Consider the following 13,780-nt stretch of genomic DNA (forward strand, 5'->3'; position numbering starts at 1 on the left):
AGTCGAAACGCGTCGCCATTTTGTGTCTGGTTAAGTGTTTTCGAGGCGCTTTTAACCATCGTCAACTAGATTCAATAATTCGGGTTTTTCCTACCGAGTTTTTAATTTCGCACAACTCACGTGGTCTTTTAAGCGAAATCCATAATGAACAACGAATTATCATTTTAATGAACTGATAACCAACGCCGTGTTCTATTTACGAAAAAACGTCTGTCACTTCCGGTGTCAATAAAGCTCAGTTTTATAGTTGTGTCAAACGTTCTAGCGCGGTATTTTTATCCCGAGAAATGATTATTTGCGTATAGAACAAATAACCGACAAAAATACGAGTGGACCATGCTTAAATTTAAAAGTGCTAGCCCCGGAACCCATTAAACAAACACAAATGTATATAGAACGATTATTATTCACAAAATATTTCTCTTTCCTGTTGCGAGCATATTTTCCACATTACAATTTCGAAACTCACCGAACTTGAAAACGAAATAATTCCTAATGTTAATTAACAAATACGGCATAATTCCCAAAGAGAATTAATATCAAAATAACCGCATTAAGCCCAACCCCCACCACTTATCGTTGTAATCGTTTTCGAACACCTGTACGAACAAATCATTTCCTTTTGTAATATTTACGCGAGTACATCTCTGGAAAGTACAAATCTCCAGGGGAAAAACCTTTTACATCCAGTGTGCAGCGGAACTCACTCTAGATCAGTAACAACAAAATAAACGGGACTCTGGTATTTTTATCTGTTAATGATAAGAAGTATTTTTCATAAGTCGTATCTCCTTGTGAACTTGAAGACAACTATTTGTTTAATACCATCAGTGTGATAAAACAACAATTATTGTTTGTGCGGGTAGAACCGTAGAAGAGCTTCCGGTAGTGAAGACGGTGAGTCGCATTTTAAAACTGTATATGTATATTAATACATAGTCAATGTTAGTCAGGGTTAACTATTTGTCAAGTTCAAAAAGTCAACTATTACTCAATCCAGATAATCTAGACTCCTTAAGAAGCCTAGAAATATTTCATAATAACGATTTTGTTCAATAATTGCTCCAGCCCCCACTCTTCATCACCCTTGATGGGTGGGAGGACGGGATGAACAGTGGTGGGGTTTACAAATATTAGTACAGTTACTGTTTTAATATTAGTTGTCCTGGTGCTGTCAACTTGTCAATCAACCGTGGCGATTTTTGTGTCAAAGTTTATCGACGTGGGTGTTCAGTGTGTGTAATAAAGTTAAAAATGTTTTAATTTTCTCGCATATTCAATGTGCGGTATATTTCCCTAAGTTTATAAGCAATATGTACGAGTTGTATGGAGCAATCAAGATAAACTTCGGAAAAAGATCCTTGAAAGAACACAGAATTTTCTTAAATGGATCTTTAACATCAGTCACAGTTGTTGACGAAAACACGGATTGTGCGACATAAAGGAAAGTCGACTTGTATTTAAAAATCTGAGTATTAAGAATTTTAATCTTACCGTAGGTTTCATTACACAAATGTTGAAATGACCTCATTTGCGATATATATGTTACTTTAAATATTTATGGTGCTTCTTGATTTATTTAGATTTCCTTTGTATTTATTGTTGTGGGTGTTGCTTTAAAAGCATTTCGTATTATTTTGTATTCAGGTGCTGTCGGCTGAGACGGTGTAAAAAGCAGCGGTTCCGCAGTAAAATTAGGATGTAATTAGATTTGACAGTCTTTTTGGCTAGAAAAGGATACAACCGTGTCGCTTCAGTATGGTACATAATTTTGTAATTTTGGGTGAATAATTACGCAGCGGTGCTCAAAGCAGTTGATTCGGATACGAAATGCCTTTCCCCCTAGTTACAACTTGCTACCGTTAATTTACAATTAATAGTAGGTTCGGAACTACGACTACGAACGTGAATTTCTAGACCTGTCAGTGAATCTAGAAAAGTTTCAAACGAAAGATAGACTATTCTATGCAGACGCTGGTGCTATCCCCCACTCTTCACTACGCGCCCTTGTGCAGTGTAGTCAGTCGTTGTTTGGCCTCCGGCGTGTAGTCACTGGTTTCACAGTTAAGTCTGTATTAATGTTCCTAGTTCTCAAATTAGATAAGGTGTCGTAACGTTCCGACGATGAACTTGAATTTCTGAAAGTTTACTTTATTTTTTGATTAGTAGCTTTTAAAATTTCACAAAATCGGGGACTGCCGTGACGTACGGGCCCCGCCCCTTTCAATCTCGTTTAAACTTGGCGCGAAATTCGAAGCGACTCCACGTTAATTTTTTATCCGCGTGGGATGTAATTGGGCATAAAATACGTTTTTTAGGCTCGGTAATAAATTACGTCTAATTTGATTTACAAGCTGCGACCACGTTTTTATAATATTAGCTGCGATATTGGTAAAGGGATATCCGCGAAGGAAATGAGTTTATTCGAAAATATGATGTCGGACAAGTGTTATTTAGACTCAGTGTATCATGATAAGGGGAGATAATATAAAAATGATCCGCACACGAGTGCCACTTTTGGATTACATTACCGCTAATTAATTATCGATTCACGCTTTTCTCAATTTTATGGTAAAATTGGAACATCCTGTCGGCGTGAGTCCATCACGCAATGAAAATTCTTCAACAATCGTGACTCGTGACGTCAGCGCGAAATGACGTCACGTTTACGTACAACGCGTTCTCTATTGTGCGGTTTTGATAAAAGTCGGTCCCGAGAAGCCAATCAATCGGTCTAAAATTAGATAGACTGCATCAAATTTAGCCGAAGAGCAAATGTCAGCCTACGAGAGGGAGAGGATTATTAACGAGCAATAAATTAAGTTAAATACCACGTTCCGACACATTCCACACGTAAATAAACGCAAGCGCATTGTTTTACCGCCAACAATTATGATTATTTAATTTGCGAAAAAATCGAAATTGTGATAAGATTAGATTCACGGAAATGCTGCGTGCGCGTGTCACTGGCGCCGAAATCTGGCCCAAAATGCAACCGTTCAAACCCTCCCAGGCCTCTTCTATTTTTAACAATAAGCGATTATATAATAAAAAATCATCTAATTGTTCCTATCCTGGTACGCTCATTTCCTGTCGCACCCATGCAACTGCTCGATTTTGAAACTGGTCGATCTTCGGCTTGTGAAAGCAACTATAATTTTAGAGTCATATGATAGCTGCAGCGAACGTGCTGTCACTTTCTATTCGCGACTGAAACGCCAATTAAAGACGATAGTCATTGTTTTTTAAATATCTCTACATTCGCGCAGATAGCAGCGTTCAAGGTTTCAATTTAATTCGATCACTTAACAAATTTGTAGCTAAATGTGAACTGGATTCGTACCGACCGCTGCTGGATTTCGCCAAATTTAACAGCTAAAGTTACAAAGTGTCACCGATCAGTTGATTAGCAACGCTTACTTTCATAGAGCGAGTTTTAGTTGCACCCGCATAAAATTTTACTGCTAATAACGGATCATGTTGGTAGGTGTGTTCACAATTCACTTTGTTTGTTTCCATGGAGAACACGCCCTTGAATTATATTGATATTGTATGTGACTAGAAGAAATATTTAGGTCCTACCTTTTGCAGAAAAAATAGCTGCTGTAATAAAGTTATATATACATCTGGGTTGTTCATATTGTGTACAGAGTATACAAAAAAGCAAATTTTATTTGCGTGTATACGATTTAGCTTTTAATCTCATTTTTCTCATGATATATTGCCTGCACAAACATCCAATCAGTCATCTCAGTTGTCTAAAGAGATCTCGACATCATATTTTCCACTTTCTGATAAGAGATATTGGGACTAAACGATTGCACGTACACAATTATATCGACACTAATAGAAAAACAATGGTAACAGGACTAACCTTACTAAATGTCAAATATGTTATTACCACTCGATATTTTTTGTGCTTGTAAGTTGAACAACTTTCCATAAAATTCCTGAATCGTGCATCTACTTATTTTCTTTTATTGAACCACGTTAAAATATCCCATGTGGAAATTGACGTAGTTTATAATTCTTACCAGTGTTGAGTATAATTTCCATTATGATACAACATGCATAAGAATTGATACTTTGTTTAGTCTGCAGTACCATTGATACCAAAACTTATCTCTTTTTTTATTTTTCTATAATTTTACTAGCATTGGCGCTGTTTCACTTCGCTTTAATTTCCAATATCCTTGCCGAAGTTAAAATAGAACTTTAACGATAAACGTAACGCGATTTTCCTAAAATCAAATTTATGATCACGTGCGTTTCGAAAACACGAGATTTGACAAACGTCAACCTGGTTCGTTTTACTTCTGTGAATGTCATAGTATGCATAAAAATGATGACAGTTCATCATAACCTCGAATAGATTTTTATATTTGACTTGGTGGCAACAGGATGACATTTCGTGTAAATTTCAACTCTCATGAAAATCCTTTTAGAGAAGGGTATGGACGTAACCGTAAATATTTACACAACAACCGCAACGTCTGTTGATGAAAAATAGTTGTAAATCCGAGCGATTCCAAGTTCATTCAGTGCTCCTAAATATACATTATTCTATAATTAATTGCAAATGCCGCAGCATATAGTTCAACGTCCCGCCTGTGTCATCAATACTTTTGGACCGAGTTCCATTCTTTTGACGCGGCTTATACAATACTTAAAAATACTAAAGCCACTTGCCCTTTTTACTATCTCGGAAACGCTAAAAATACCGATGACACTGTTAACGAAGCCAAAATTTCGCGAGCGACCAAATTATTCCGTGCGTTTGGAAAAATTGCATGAGTAGAATTAACCCAATTATATAGTGGAAGTTAATTCGGTCTTTGGAGAATTGAAGGCTTGTGTGTGACCTTTCTCGACCAAAAAAAAGTTTCCGCAAACGTGTCTACATATCGATCACCACACAATTTCAATATGGTTATGTGGCGAATACACGGGAAGCAACAACTAAAACTTGAAATCCGGAAGCTGGTAACACATAAACAATGAATCACGAGAATATTGTGCGAATTGATGTTTTCTTGGAAGTCGACGAAGTGAAGTCACTTCTTTTAATAGGTGTGATATCAGTTGTTATCTGATAACGGACAGCAAGTGTGGCCCTTACTGTATTTTCGTTTGTTCAAAGAACAAATAGTGTTTGATTTGAGCCGGGTCGTGACCTCGGCTTGGGGATTTCCCGAAAACTAATCAAATGCAATACCACATTGGTTTGTATTTAGTGTTTGAGTCATCGTTGAGGGAAAAATGTTGGAAGAGAGTTATTATTATTAAACGTGTCAGTGAAAGTCACGTGGCCGGGCTTAAGGGACGAGCGTGAAGGTGTGGCGCGAGATTTGAAAACCGCGAGCGTGTGCTAATAAAAAAAGACTGACGCGGATGGGCGGAGTGTGAGTACTATTTTAACTCCCTAACCTAGATCTACCTCCCACTACCTAGGAATAGTGTGGAAGCTCTCGCTGCTGCAATTACTGTAATGTGAAGTGCCAGTGACAATTAACCCGAAGAAAAACAAACATTTTTGACAGTAACTGCATCGGTCGCCTGAATGGTATGAATCGCTAATTTTAAAAACGGTGTGCTACGCCCACATGGTGATTTATGTTTTGACAAAATTGACAATACTTAGCTTTTAAAAAATTAATTCAACAAATGCCAGTGAACCGCAAAAATAGTAGCTAGTGCTAGGTCGCAAACCACATGATCTTATTTTGTTTGCGATTCTACGCACAACTTGCTGAAAACTTAAAATCAGCCAGTGTATTTTGAAAATTCTGACCGAAAACACTGGTGAGTTGACGAATCGTTTTTAATTTTAATCAAAGAGCGAATCAAGTATCAACTAACCCTTCTCATTAATAAGCGCTACGATAAACGAAGGGATTAAACCCTCTTCACTTCATTAATCTGGCTTTCCTTTTTACTTCTAACGTCCTATAACTCAATAAGGATTTATATTCTGATCCTTAATGACACGGCGCCGGATTAATTCGCCAATTCAGGAAAATCAATTGAGAATCGTATATGACCAGTCCACGAGTACGTGACGCAAAAATCGCCCTTCTTGATTGACAACAATACCTGTTGCCGTTTCAAGGACGCTTCTTTATGACGCCCTTAAGTGATATACAACGCAGGTAAACAGGCATATTTTATAATAAAAAATGTGACGCGCGGACGGTTATTGATTGACGGAAATATTTGCGAAAAATTCTGTTCGCTTGCTAATTGTATTTGTTAGATATGAGGAGGCGGCGCACGATACGGGGGTGGATCGCGCCAGAAGGGCGTCCGATAGTGTTAAAGTAGGTGTAAAGTCAGCAGTCTGAATCTTCTTGGGCATATTGATGCTAGGTCGCATCTAGTGAAAACTTATCGCTGTTGACGCAAAAAATACTAATTATGCTTATTGAAGGTGACATTGATTCCGTTGTCACGAGTATGTGTTTATATTAAAAGGAACGCTGGCAAGATTTCAAATGTTTTTTGGAAACCGTAATTATTATTTGTTGTTAAATGTGACAAGTGGTCATAAAGTCGTTGCTTTTTAATTGGACTTTTTCAGTTTGTGGCGGTTATTTTTGTGCCAGAAACGTCGCTACTCCTAGAAAGAGTGCACCGATTTTTGGCGAACGGTACGCGAGTTGAAATTAGGCGTGCTCGGTGGATGTGGCTAACGATGCACCATTCCAAATATAATCTAATGCTAGTTTACGCGTTTATGTTAAAACCAAGGTCTTCTCCAACCTAGGTTGTTCGTTGATAAGATAAGACAAAACAAGTTAACACAAAATCAACGAATTTAAGCTGCATTATCCCGTATGAGGTATTTGGAAAACTACAGATAGCGATTTTTGACTTCGGTTTATGAGTGCGGGTTTTGGTGTCGAGCTTTTTTTTTGGTGCGTCGTGTAGGTTGTTAGCGTTTTGTATATAATGATGGCTGAAGGCCGTGTATTGGTAGTTTTGCGTGTCGGCTTGTGTGAGCATTTGTTAATTGGGATGTTCTGTTGCAGTACCTTGGTGAGACAGTGCTCGCATACATGGAGTTCCATTTGGACAGCGCAGAATATTGCCAGGCTCAACACAAATAAATTAGTTAAAAAAGGAAGGAAAGCATTGAAAATTTAGTCATTTGCATCATCGCCATAGCATTGTTGGAATTACCTCAACAAGAGCCAAATAAGAGTATGTAATTTGTGAATAGGAGTACGCATTTAAAAATAATGGTTATTTGTTTTAGTTATCTTCCCTACAATCTACTATATTTGCATAAGCATATCATCAAGTATAAAAATAGTGTACATAACTCAAAAGTTCTAGGCAAATTAATCCTATGTTAATTTATTTGAAAGACTGAAGTATTGCTTTAAACTCCCGATATATAGTTTAAAGTATAATTTTGTGGAAATTGTTTTTATAACTATACAATTTTGGCCCATAATAGAGGAGATTACCTTATTTGATCTCCAAGAGTGATACTCTGATATTCTAAACACATTTAGTGTTACTTGAAAGTGTCTTGTTGTGGAATGAACAGTACAGCCATGCGTCAAAAAGACATAAGACCTGCTGCAGCTGAGATTGAGCACAAAGGATTCAAGTTTCTTATCACAGATAGACCTTCCGACCAAACTATTCATGTTTACATCCAGGTCAGCGGCTGAGCCTCCATAATTACCCCCCACTAATCTACATGTTACAGGAACTGAAAAAGCACAGAGTTACTGCGGTCGTCAGGGTATGCGAACCTTCCTACAAAGTAGACGAACTCAATAACGAAGGCATTGAAGTTTTCGACCTGAGTTACGACGATGGCACCTTTCCACCCAACGACATCGTCGACTCGTGGTTCAAGATTTTAAAGAAGCAATTTCATGACAATCCTAATGCTTGTGTAGCCGTGCACTGCATAGCGGGCTTAGGAAGGGCTCCGGTTATGGTCGCTTTAGCTCTCATAGAATTAGGACTCAAATATGAAGAAGCAGTCGAACTCATTCGGGAGTAAGTACTTCCATTCGATCACAAATTACCACCTCCTTTGTCCCCGAAAATATTTGCTCTCACAACAATGCCGAAAGTTACGAGGACCCTTCACGCCACTTGGTCGATAATCGCCGAGGGCGCCACTACCATTTTCTATCTAATTATATTACACAGGGACGAAACAGGCACAACTACCGACTTTCGCCGCGGCTAAGATAAAAAGTGTTTCGACGCAAAACGATTTCGAGCATAAAAATAATGAAAGACCGGGGCAGAAACGACCATCCGCCTGAGTCTATATATAGACGGCTTCAACCAGTATTTTCTGGAGGACGTCTGACCTTTTACCCTATTTCGCAGAATGCCGCGCTTACAATAGCGAAATTAGTGCCAAACTTATTAAGAAAATTACTAGTTAACCTTCACTGAAGAACACGATCAATGCAAATATTTTTACAATTAACTACTTATTGTCGAGACCAATTTTAGCGCCATCCACTAAACCAGATTACGTAAACAAAAATAACGAATTATCAATCGATAAACTTAATTTTGTTTTTCGTGTGTTTGTTATCAGTCTCCATAATTACGCATATGCCATGACTAGAAACAATCGATTTTAAAAAATACCTATTCCGATATTGTAGACCTCGAAATTTAAATTACGCGCCATTGGTTACGGGTTAAGTTTGGTACACAATAACATACGCAGCACGTAAGACGTGTGACCAACAATCGACATTTGAAGTAAATTAAAAATGCTTGACCTCATTGCCATTTTTGTTAGTTTATTTACAGTAAAGCGAAACAGTTACTTTAAATTAGTTCATTGCCGCCACACCAGATGTCATCTGAAATCATCACCCAATTCAACCAATCAAATCTGAGTGCAAGTGTGGCAACAATGTCGAACAATATTGTGTGACGAGATTTACTTTCCGGAATGTTTAATCTGTGGTTTAACGATATATTTGTTTCAGAAAAAGGAGAGGTGCAATTAATTCCAAGCAGTTGAGTTTCCTTGAGAGATACCGTCCTAAATCTCGGCTGAAACTGAAGAATGGACACAAAAACTCATGCTGCGTGCAGTAAAACTGTCATTACATATATGTGTTCAATAAATTGCAAAATCACTTAACTCATATTATCTAATGTGTGAAATACAAAAAATATGCTTATTTTGTGTAAACGTTCTTTTGGCCAAGTGGAATCCGCGGTAGGCAATTCAGGTTTTTAACATTATTGTGTAAATGGTTGTTAATATTTCTTTAAACTGTTTTTTCAAAATTTTATTATTGACGAGTATGTTATTGGTTGTTCTACTTATCTCGAGGTGTTATTTATTACGATTAAGTTCGTTTCCATTCATTGACAGCTGCTTATAACAATGATTTACCTTTATTAATTAAACAGTTATACCCTGCATTATTTTCTGTATATAATTGCATTGCAAACATGTTGAATCACTTAGATTTCACATTTTTAAGTAGACTTTCTGGAAAAATATATTTTATTATTATGGGTACGAGTGTGTCTTATTTACCAACCAAATCCCAAAATGCACTATACGTGCAACTTAACGTTAAAAAGAGCTTTCGCCACTGAATAAATCAGGTGTCACGTAAGTATAACTGGTTGCATAAGTAATGAAAGCCACAAACTAAGAATATATTTTTATTGAACATTTGTTTGAATACAGCAAAATAAACTTGTTCATTGCAAAATTAACAACCAGGCAAGGGACAAACTAACTCTCCTTTAGCACTGGCGAGTTTTTGTTTAACTAAATACCCACCAATAATCTCCGCTACATGATGAGGTTGGTCCTCGTGAATAGCATGACCAGATTTCGTCAATACTTGTAACTGAAACTTGCCTAAAAAAAGTCCATAATGACAATCCGCAACAGGCTTTGGCGTGTCTGACTAAAGCAGTTAAATGGTTATAGTTTAAACAAAACAAACAGTTCGATTCTTATTGGATCATCTGACTGCAGCAGTTTTAGTTTAACGTGGCTACATAGCCTCAAATAAAACAAATTCATCTGATACCTTGCATCTGGCCAACTGTGAGTGCCGTGTCAAGCCCATGTATATTTGCAAGCAGAAGTAACTTAGGAATGCGCATATCTAAAAATTTCTGCGACAGCCCTTTAAACCACCCAGACCAGAAGGGCTCGGTTTGGCTAAGATCTATCCGCCACGTGTACTTCGGACCTTCGTCGGGTGGCAAGCTGTCAGTTTTTGCGGTTTTAGGAAGAGGCGGTTTGCCGCAGTCTGTACAATTTACTTCATCGTCTTCTTCTACTTCTACTATTGTCGCAGGGGGTGGAACTACTTCTTTTCTAGAAGGCGCAGACAACTCAGGCGGAGTTACTAGTTCTAAGGTATCATATTCATTAGCTGCCAGTTTCCCAGATTGTATACTAAGAAAACGGAATCGTGAAAATCGTATTAGTATGACAATGTATACAATGGAGAAGTGGGGGGAACGGGACGTGGAACAGTTCATTTTGTGACAAGGGGAGATGCGTTTCTCACTCACTTGATTATTTGTCCAGGCATGGATACTTTGGCTGCTTCAATATTATGAGTCTGGCCACCTCTATAACTAAAAAAGTACTCTTAAACTGTGGCTACTTTCAAAGTACTGAGTGAAGTACCACCACTGTATTGCATGTTGTACACTTTTGAAAGTGCCTGGTCTTCCTCTTAAAATGCTTTGCATTGAAGATAAAGCGTCTAGAGCAGTTCCTTCAACTACGTCTATCACACATAAGCCTACAGCTGATTGGAGTAAATATGAGCATTGTACAGCTACTGCACCACCCATGCTATGGCCTATTAATACTACAGGGGGCTCATCTCCCATAAATAACTTGTTTAGTACGTCTACAACGTCCCTATAAAAATTTAATTACCAACGTACTTTTCCGCTAATAAACAACCCCTTACTGCGCCATTGTATCCAGTGAAAGGTCCCCATCATCCTGAGTTTTAGTGTTCCCATGACCTCGAAGATCTATTGCTATAACTTGACATTCAATAGTACTTGTAACTTCCACCTTAAAAACAATTACTTCACCTACTTTTTATACTCTCGAAAGCATATTTACGGCAAACAACGCCCAAGTTAACCCAGAATAACCGCCCCCATGCAAACATACAACAGCGGGGCCGGAAGCCCCTTTTTTGTAAATATGAAACGTCCCATTTTCTGTTTCTACAGTCTCTTCTGTATCAAAATACTGAGACCACTTCACAGGATTAAAATCATGGTTTGGGGCTAACCTAGAAATACAAATACATAACTGAAAAACTTGAACATATAACCCTGTCAAACACAAACCCTACGCGCTTGACGTTACGTCCTAAAACGGCTTTTCGAAGATGACTCATAACTAACAATAAATAATTTTTATTAACAAATAATATACACTTTTTGAAACTAGGACGGAACACAAAAATATTCGACCTCGGTTCCGCAATTATTTACTAACATTATGATCTAGGGAAAAACACAGTTCTGCCAATGGAAAATTTTCAAGGTTCGCGGGTTCTGAGCATGTCAAACAAAAACTTTGAAACTTGCACGCGAAAACCAAATTACTTTTTACAATGCCAGTGTACGAATCGATTAATGAATAACTTAATTATGGAACTTTACTCACGTGGTGGCAAAATCCATGAAAATTTGAACTTTAAGGGTGAAAACTTAGTTAATATCGGAACCTTGTTTGCCAGGCGCCTACTCTGTCGTTCGTTCATTTGTTAAAGATGGCGCTGAATGTCCGTGTCGTCCAAGTTATTTCCGTTCGCGCCTTAATTTGATTTTTTAAACTGACTCCGTGTAAAACCCGCCGACTACAAATAAATGACTACCAGTTTTTCTGCTACAAAGAACAGGAGTGGTTTTTTTGTATTGTCTTTTGAGCTTTTGTTCCAACAGTGAGACAAAGTTACGTTTTCCATTAATTTTCCGCTGCTGTTGGAAGTTCTCAAGAAAATGCCACCTTTGAAGTGAAAATTGAAACGTAGAAGAAAGCCTATTAAGTAACGAGTGGTGAATAAACGGCGCACATGCTCAGAAATTAGGGTAGGCATCCGGTCAATTTATAGCTTTAGCTTAAAAGTTTGGGTGAATCTCGGCGGACTAGACGTGGGTTGCTGTAAGTAATAGAGGGATTAAAAATCCGAATTGTTGCGGATTTTCCCCACTGAATAAGTCATTTTTCATAATAAGACTTCTCCGGTTTCTTTTGTGTGGCTTTTCGCTCACTTGGAAAATCGGTTAGCACTAAAAACAAAATAAATGAGAAAATTACGAATGTGGTTTTGTAAATGTACAAACCATTTAAATTATTAATGGGTGAAGAAATATAAGCTGAAGTAAGATAATGAATAATGGACGAAAATGTCTTGAAAAATGCTGTAGGCAAGACAACTACAAAATTGCCACATTTCATTTGGTGCTTCTGGAAAACTGTTAGATGCCGAAGAAATGACACCGAAATTTTCATATCAGTGTGTTTTATAAAATCACCCGCAGAAAGAAGACGGATCTAAACACGGATTCGACATTTTAAATAAATGTCGTTAAAAAATAATGTTATTAACTGTTTGGTGGGGATAGATATCTTAATCTTGACACATAAAATGTAACACTAATCGCAACGTTGGCGTTCCCAGACTTTCAGGGAAATTATTAAGAGCCGTCCCAGAGATAATCGATCTGAAAACTTGCACACAACTTCCTCTGCACACATGTGGCAGGACACGGTTTTGTATGAAAATTGTATAGAATTCGTCATCAAATTTTTGACGGGAATGAATACATATATTTATTTGTACATACATTGAACTAAAAAACTGAATAAATTTCATTCACAAGTTACAGTCTGAAATGAGCGACAAACACGAATTAGGCCTTCTATAAAATGACTCTATTTATAATATTTGCCGGTCGATAGTTACGAGGGAGTTAACGATGACTCGAACCACGTTAAAACTGGAATAGGCGCAAATTTGGGTTTTCGGTACCACGATATTAGAAATCGTGTGCATGAGATATAAATTGCAAGGACCCACTCCTTGTGGAGAAAATCGCTTTAGTGAAAATTAGGAAACAATTGTAAAGAAATGTTTTTTACGGTGGCTTACGTAACAAGATGTGGGAGTTTACACGTATATAGAACAGTGAAAAACATCGTAATTTTGGTCTCAAGTTGAGTTTCGTGCTTGAACAATTCACATTCAAGCAACCTTCCCTGAAGAGAAAGCAAGACGTAACATATATGCCTTTCCCCATTTCGGTGAAAAGTTAATTTTAAGTTAGTTCTCTCAAAAAGCGTGAATTTCCGAGAAGGGACGTCCGCATATTGCCGCTCAATTTTTGTTCGCCGTTAGGAAATTAATTTAGGCTAGGGTGTTCCGAGTTATCGCGAACTAATTTATCGAGAGCTTTTTAATTAAGATGATTAATAAAAATGAAAATTAATGTTTAACGCAAGTATTCTTTACGGGTTTCTTCATTCGGTGTTTAATTTAATTAGCATAATGTCTTTTCGTTGCATAAATTACATTTTCGCAACAACCAGGAGCGCCAAGAAATTCGAAGTGCGATGTAAGTTTTCCGTATTTCGTGTTAAATTACAGCGCCCAAGATAAATGAAAATGTCAATTACCCCGTAATTATTATTTAGTGCTGTCAGTTTGACAGTTGTAAGCCCTTCATGAAAGTGGGTGACGATGCCTCGGCGGGCGAAATATTGATAAAGTTTTAA

The 13,780-nt window shown here is 37.6% G+C and overlaps 3 protein-coding genes across 4 annotated transcripts in view; 2 read left to right on the forward strand and 1 right to left on the reverse strand.

Annotated features, from left to right (window-relative positions):
* Positions 1-7,560, forward strand: part of LOC135141563 (solute carrier organic anion transporter family member 5A1-like) — a 31,307-nt gene extending 23,747 nt beyond the window's left edge. For both annotated transcript variants that reach the window (XM_064072778.1, XM_064072780.1), the window contains exons 12-13: positions 7,029-7,200; positions 7,256-7,560. The gene's annotated coding sequence lies outside the window, so the exon portion shown is untranslated. The remainder of the gene's footprint in view (positions 1-7,028; positions 7,201-7,255) is intronic.
* LOC135141564 (PRL-1 phosphatase) lies at positions 7,545-9,523 on the forward strand. Its single transcript, XM_064072781.1, has 3 exons — positions 7,545-7,667; positions 7,718-8,016; positions 8,979-9,523. The coding sequence occupies exons 1-3, from the start codon at positions 7,545-7,547 to the stop codon at positions 9,088-9,090; spliced, it is 534 nt and encodes a 177-aa protein (XP_063928851.1). The 3' UTR covers positions 9,091-9,523.
* Positions 9,524-9,658: 135 nt separating this feature from the next.
* On the reverse strand, positions 9,659-11,502 carry LOC135141305 (protein phosphatase methylesterase 1). The gene is made up of 7 exons (XM_064072289.1): positions 11,347-11,502; positions 11,114-11,288; positions 10,953-11,062; positions 10,661-10,900; positions 10,543-10,608; positions 10,050-10,423; positions 9,659-9,874 (listed from the first exon to the last, which is right to left on the reverse strand). The coding sequence occupies exons 1-7, from the start codon at positions 11,394-11,396 to the stop codon at positions 9,723-9,725; spliced, it is 1,167 nt and encodes a 388-aa protein (XP_063928359.1). The 5' UTR covers positions 11,397-11,502; the 3' UTR covers positions 9,659-9,722.
* Between the last annotated feature and the right edge of the window lie 2,278 nt (positions 11,503-13,780).

The sequence above is a fragment of the Zophobas morio genome, unplaced genomic scaffold (genome assembly GCF_036711695.1).
Source record: "Zophobas morio isolate AGI-343-1 ecotype UQ-CSIRO unplaced genomic scaffold, CSIRO_AGI_Zmor_V1 ptg000044l, whole genome shotgun sequence".
Classification (NCBI taxonomy): domain Eukaryota; kingdom Metazoa; phylum Arthropoda; class Insecta; order Coleoptera; family Tenebrionidae; genus Zophobas; species Zophobas morio.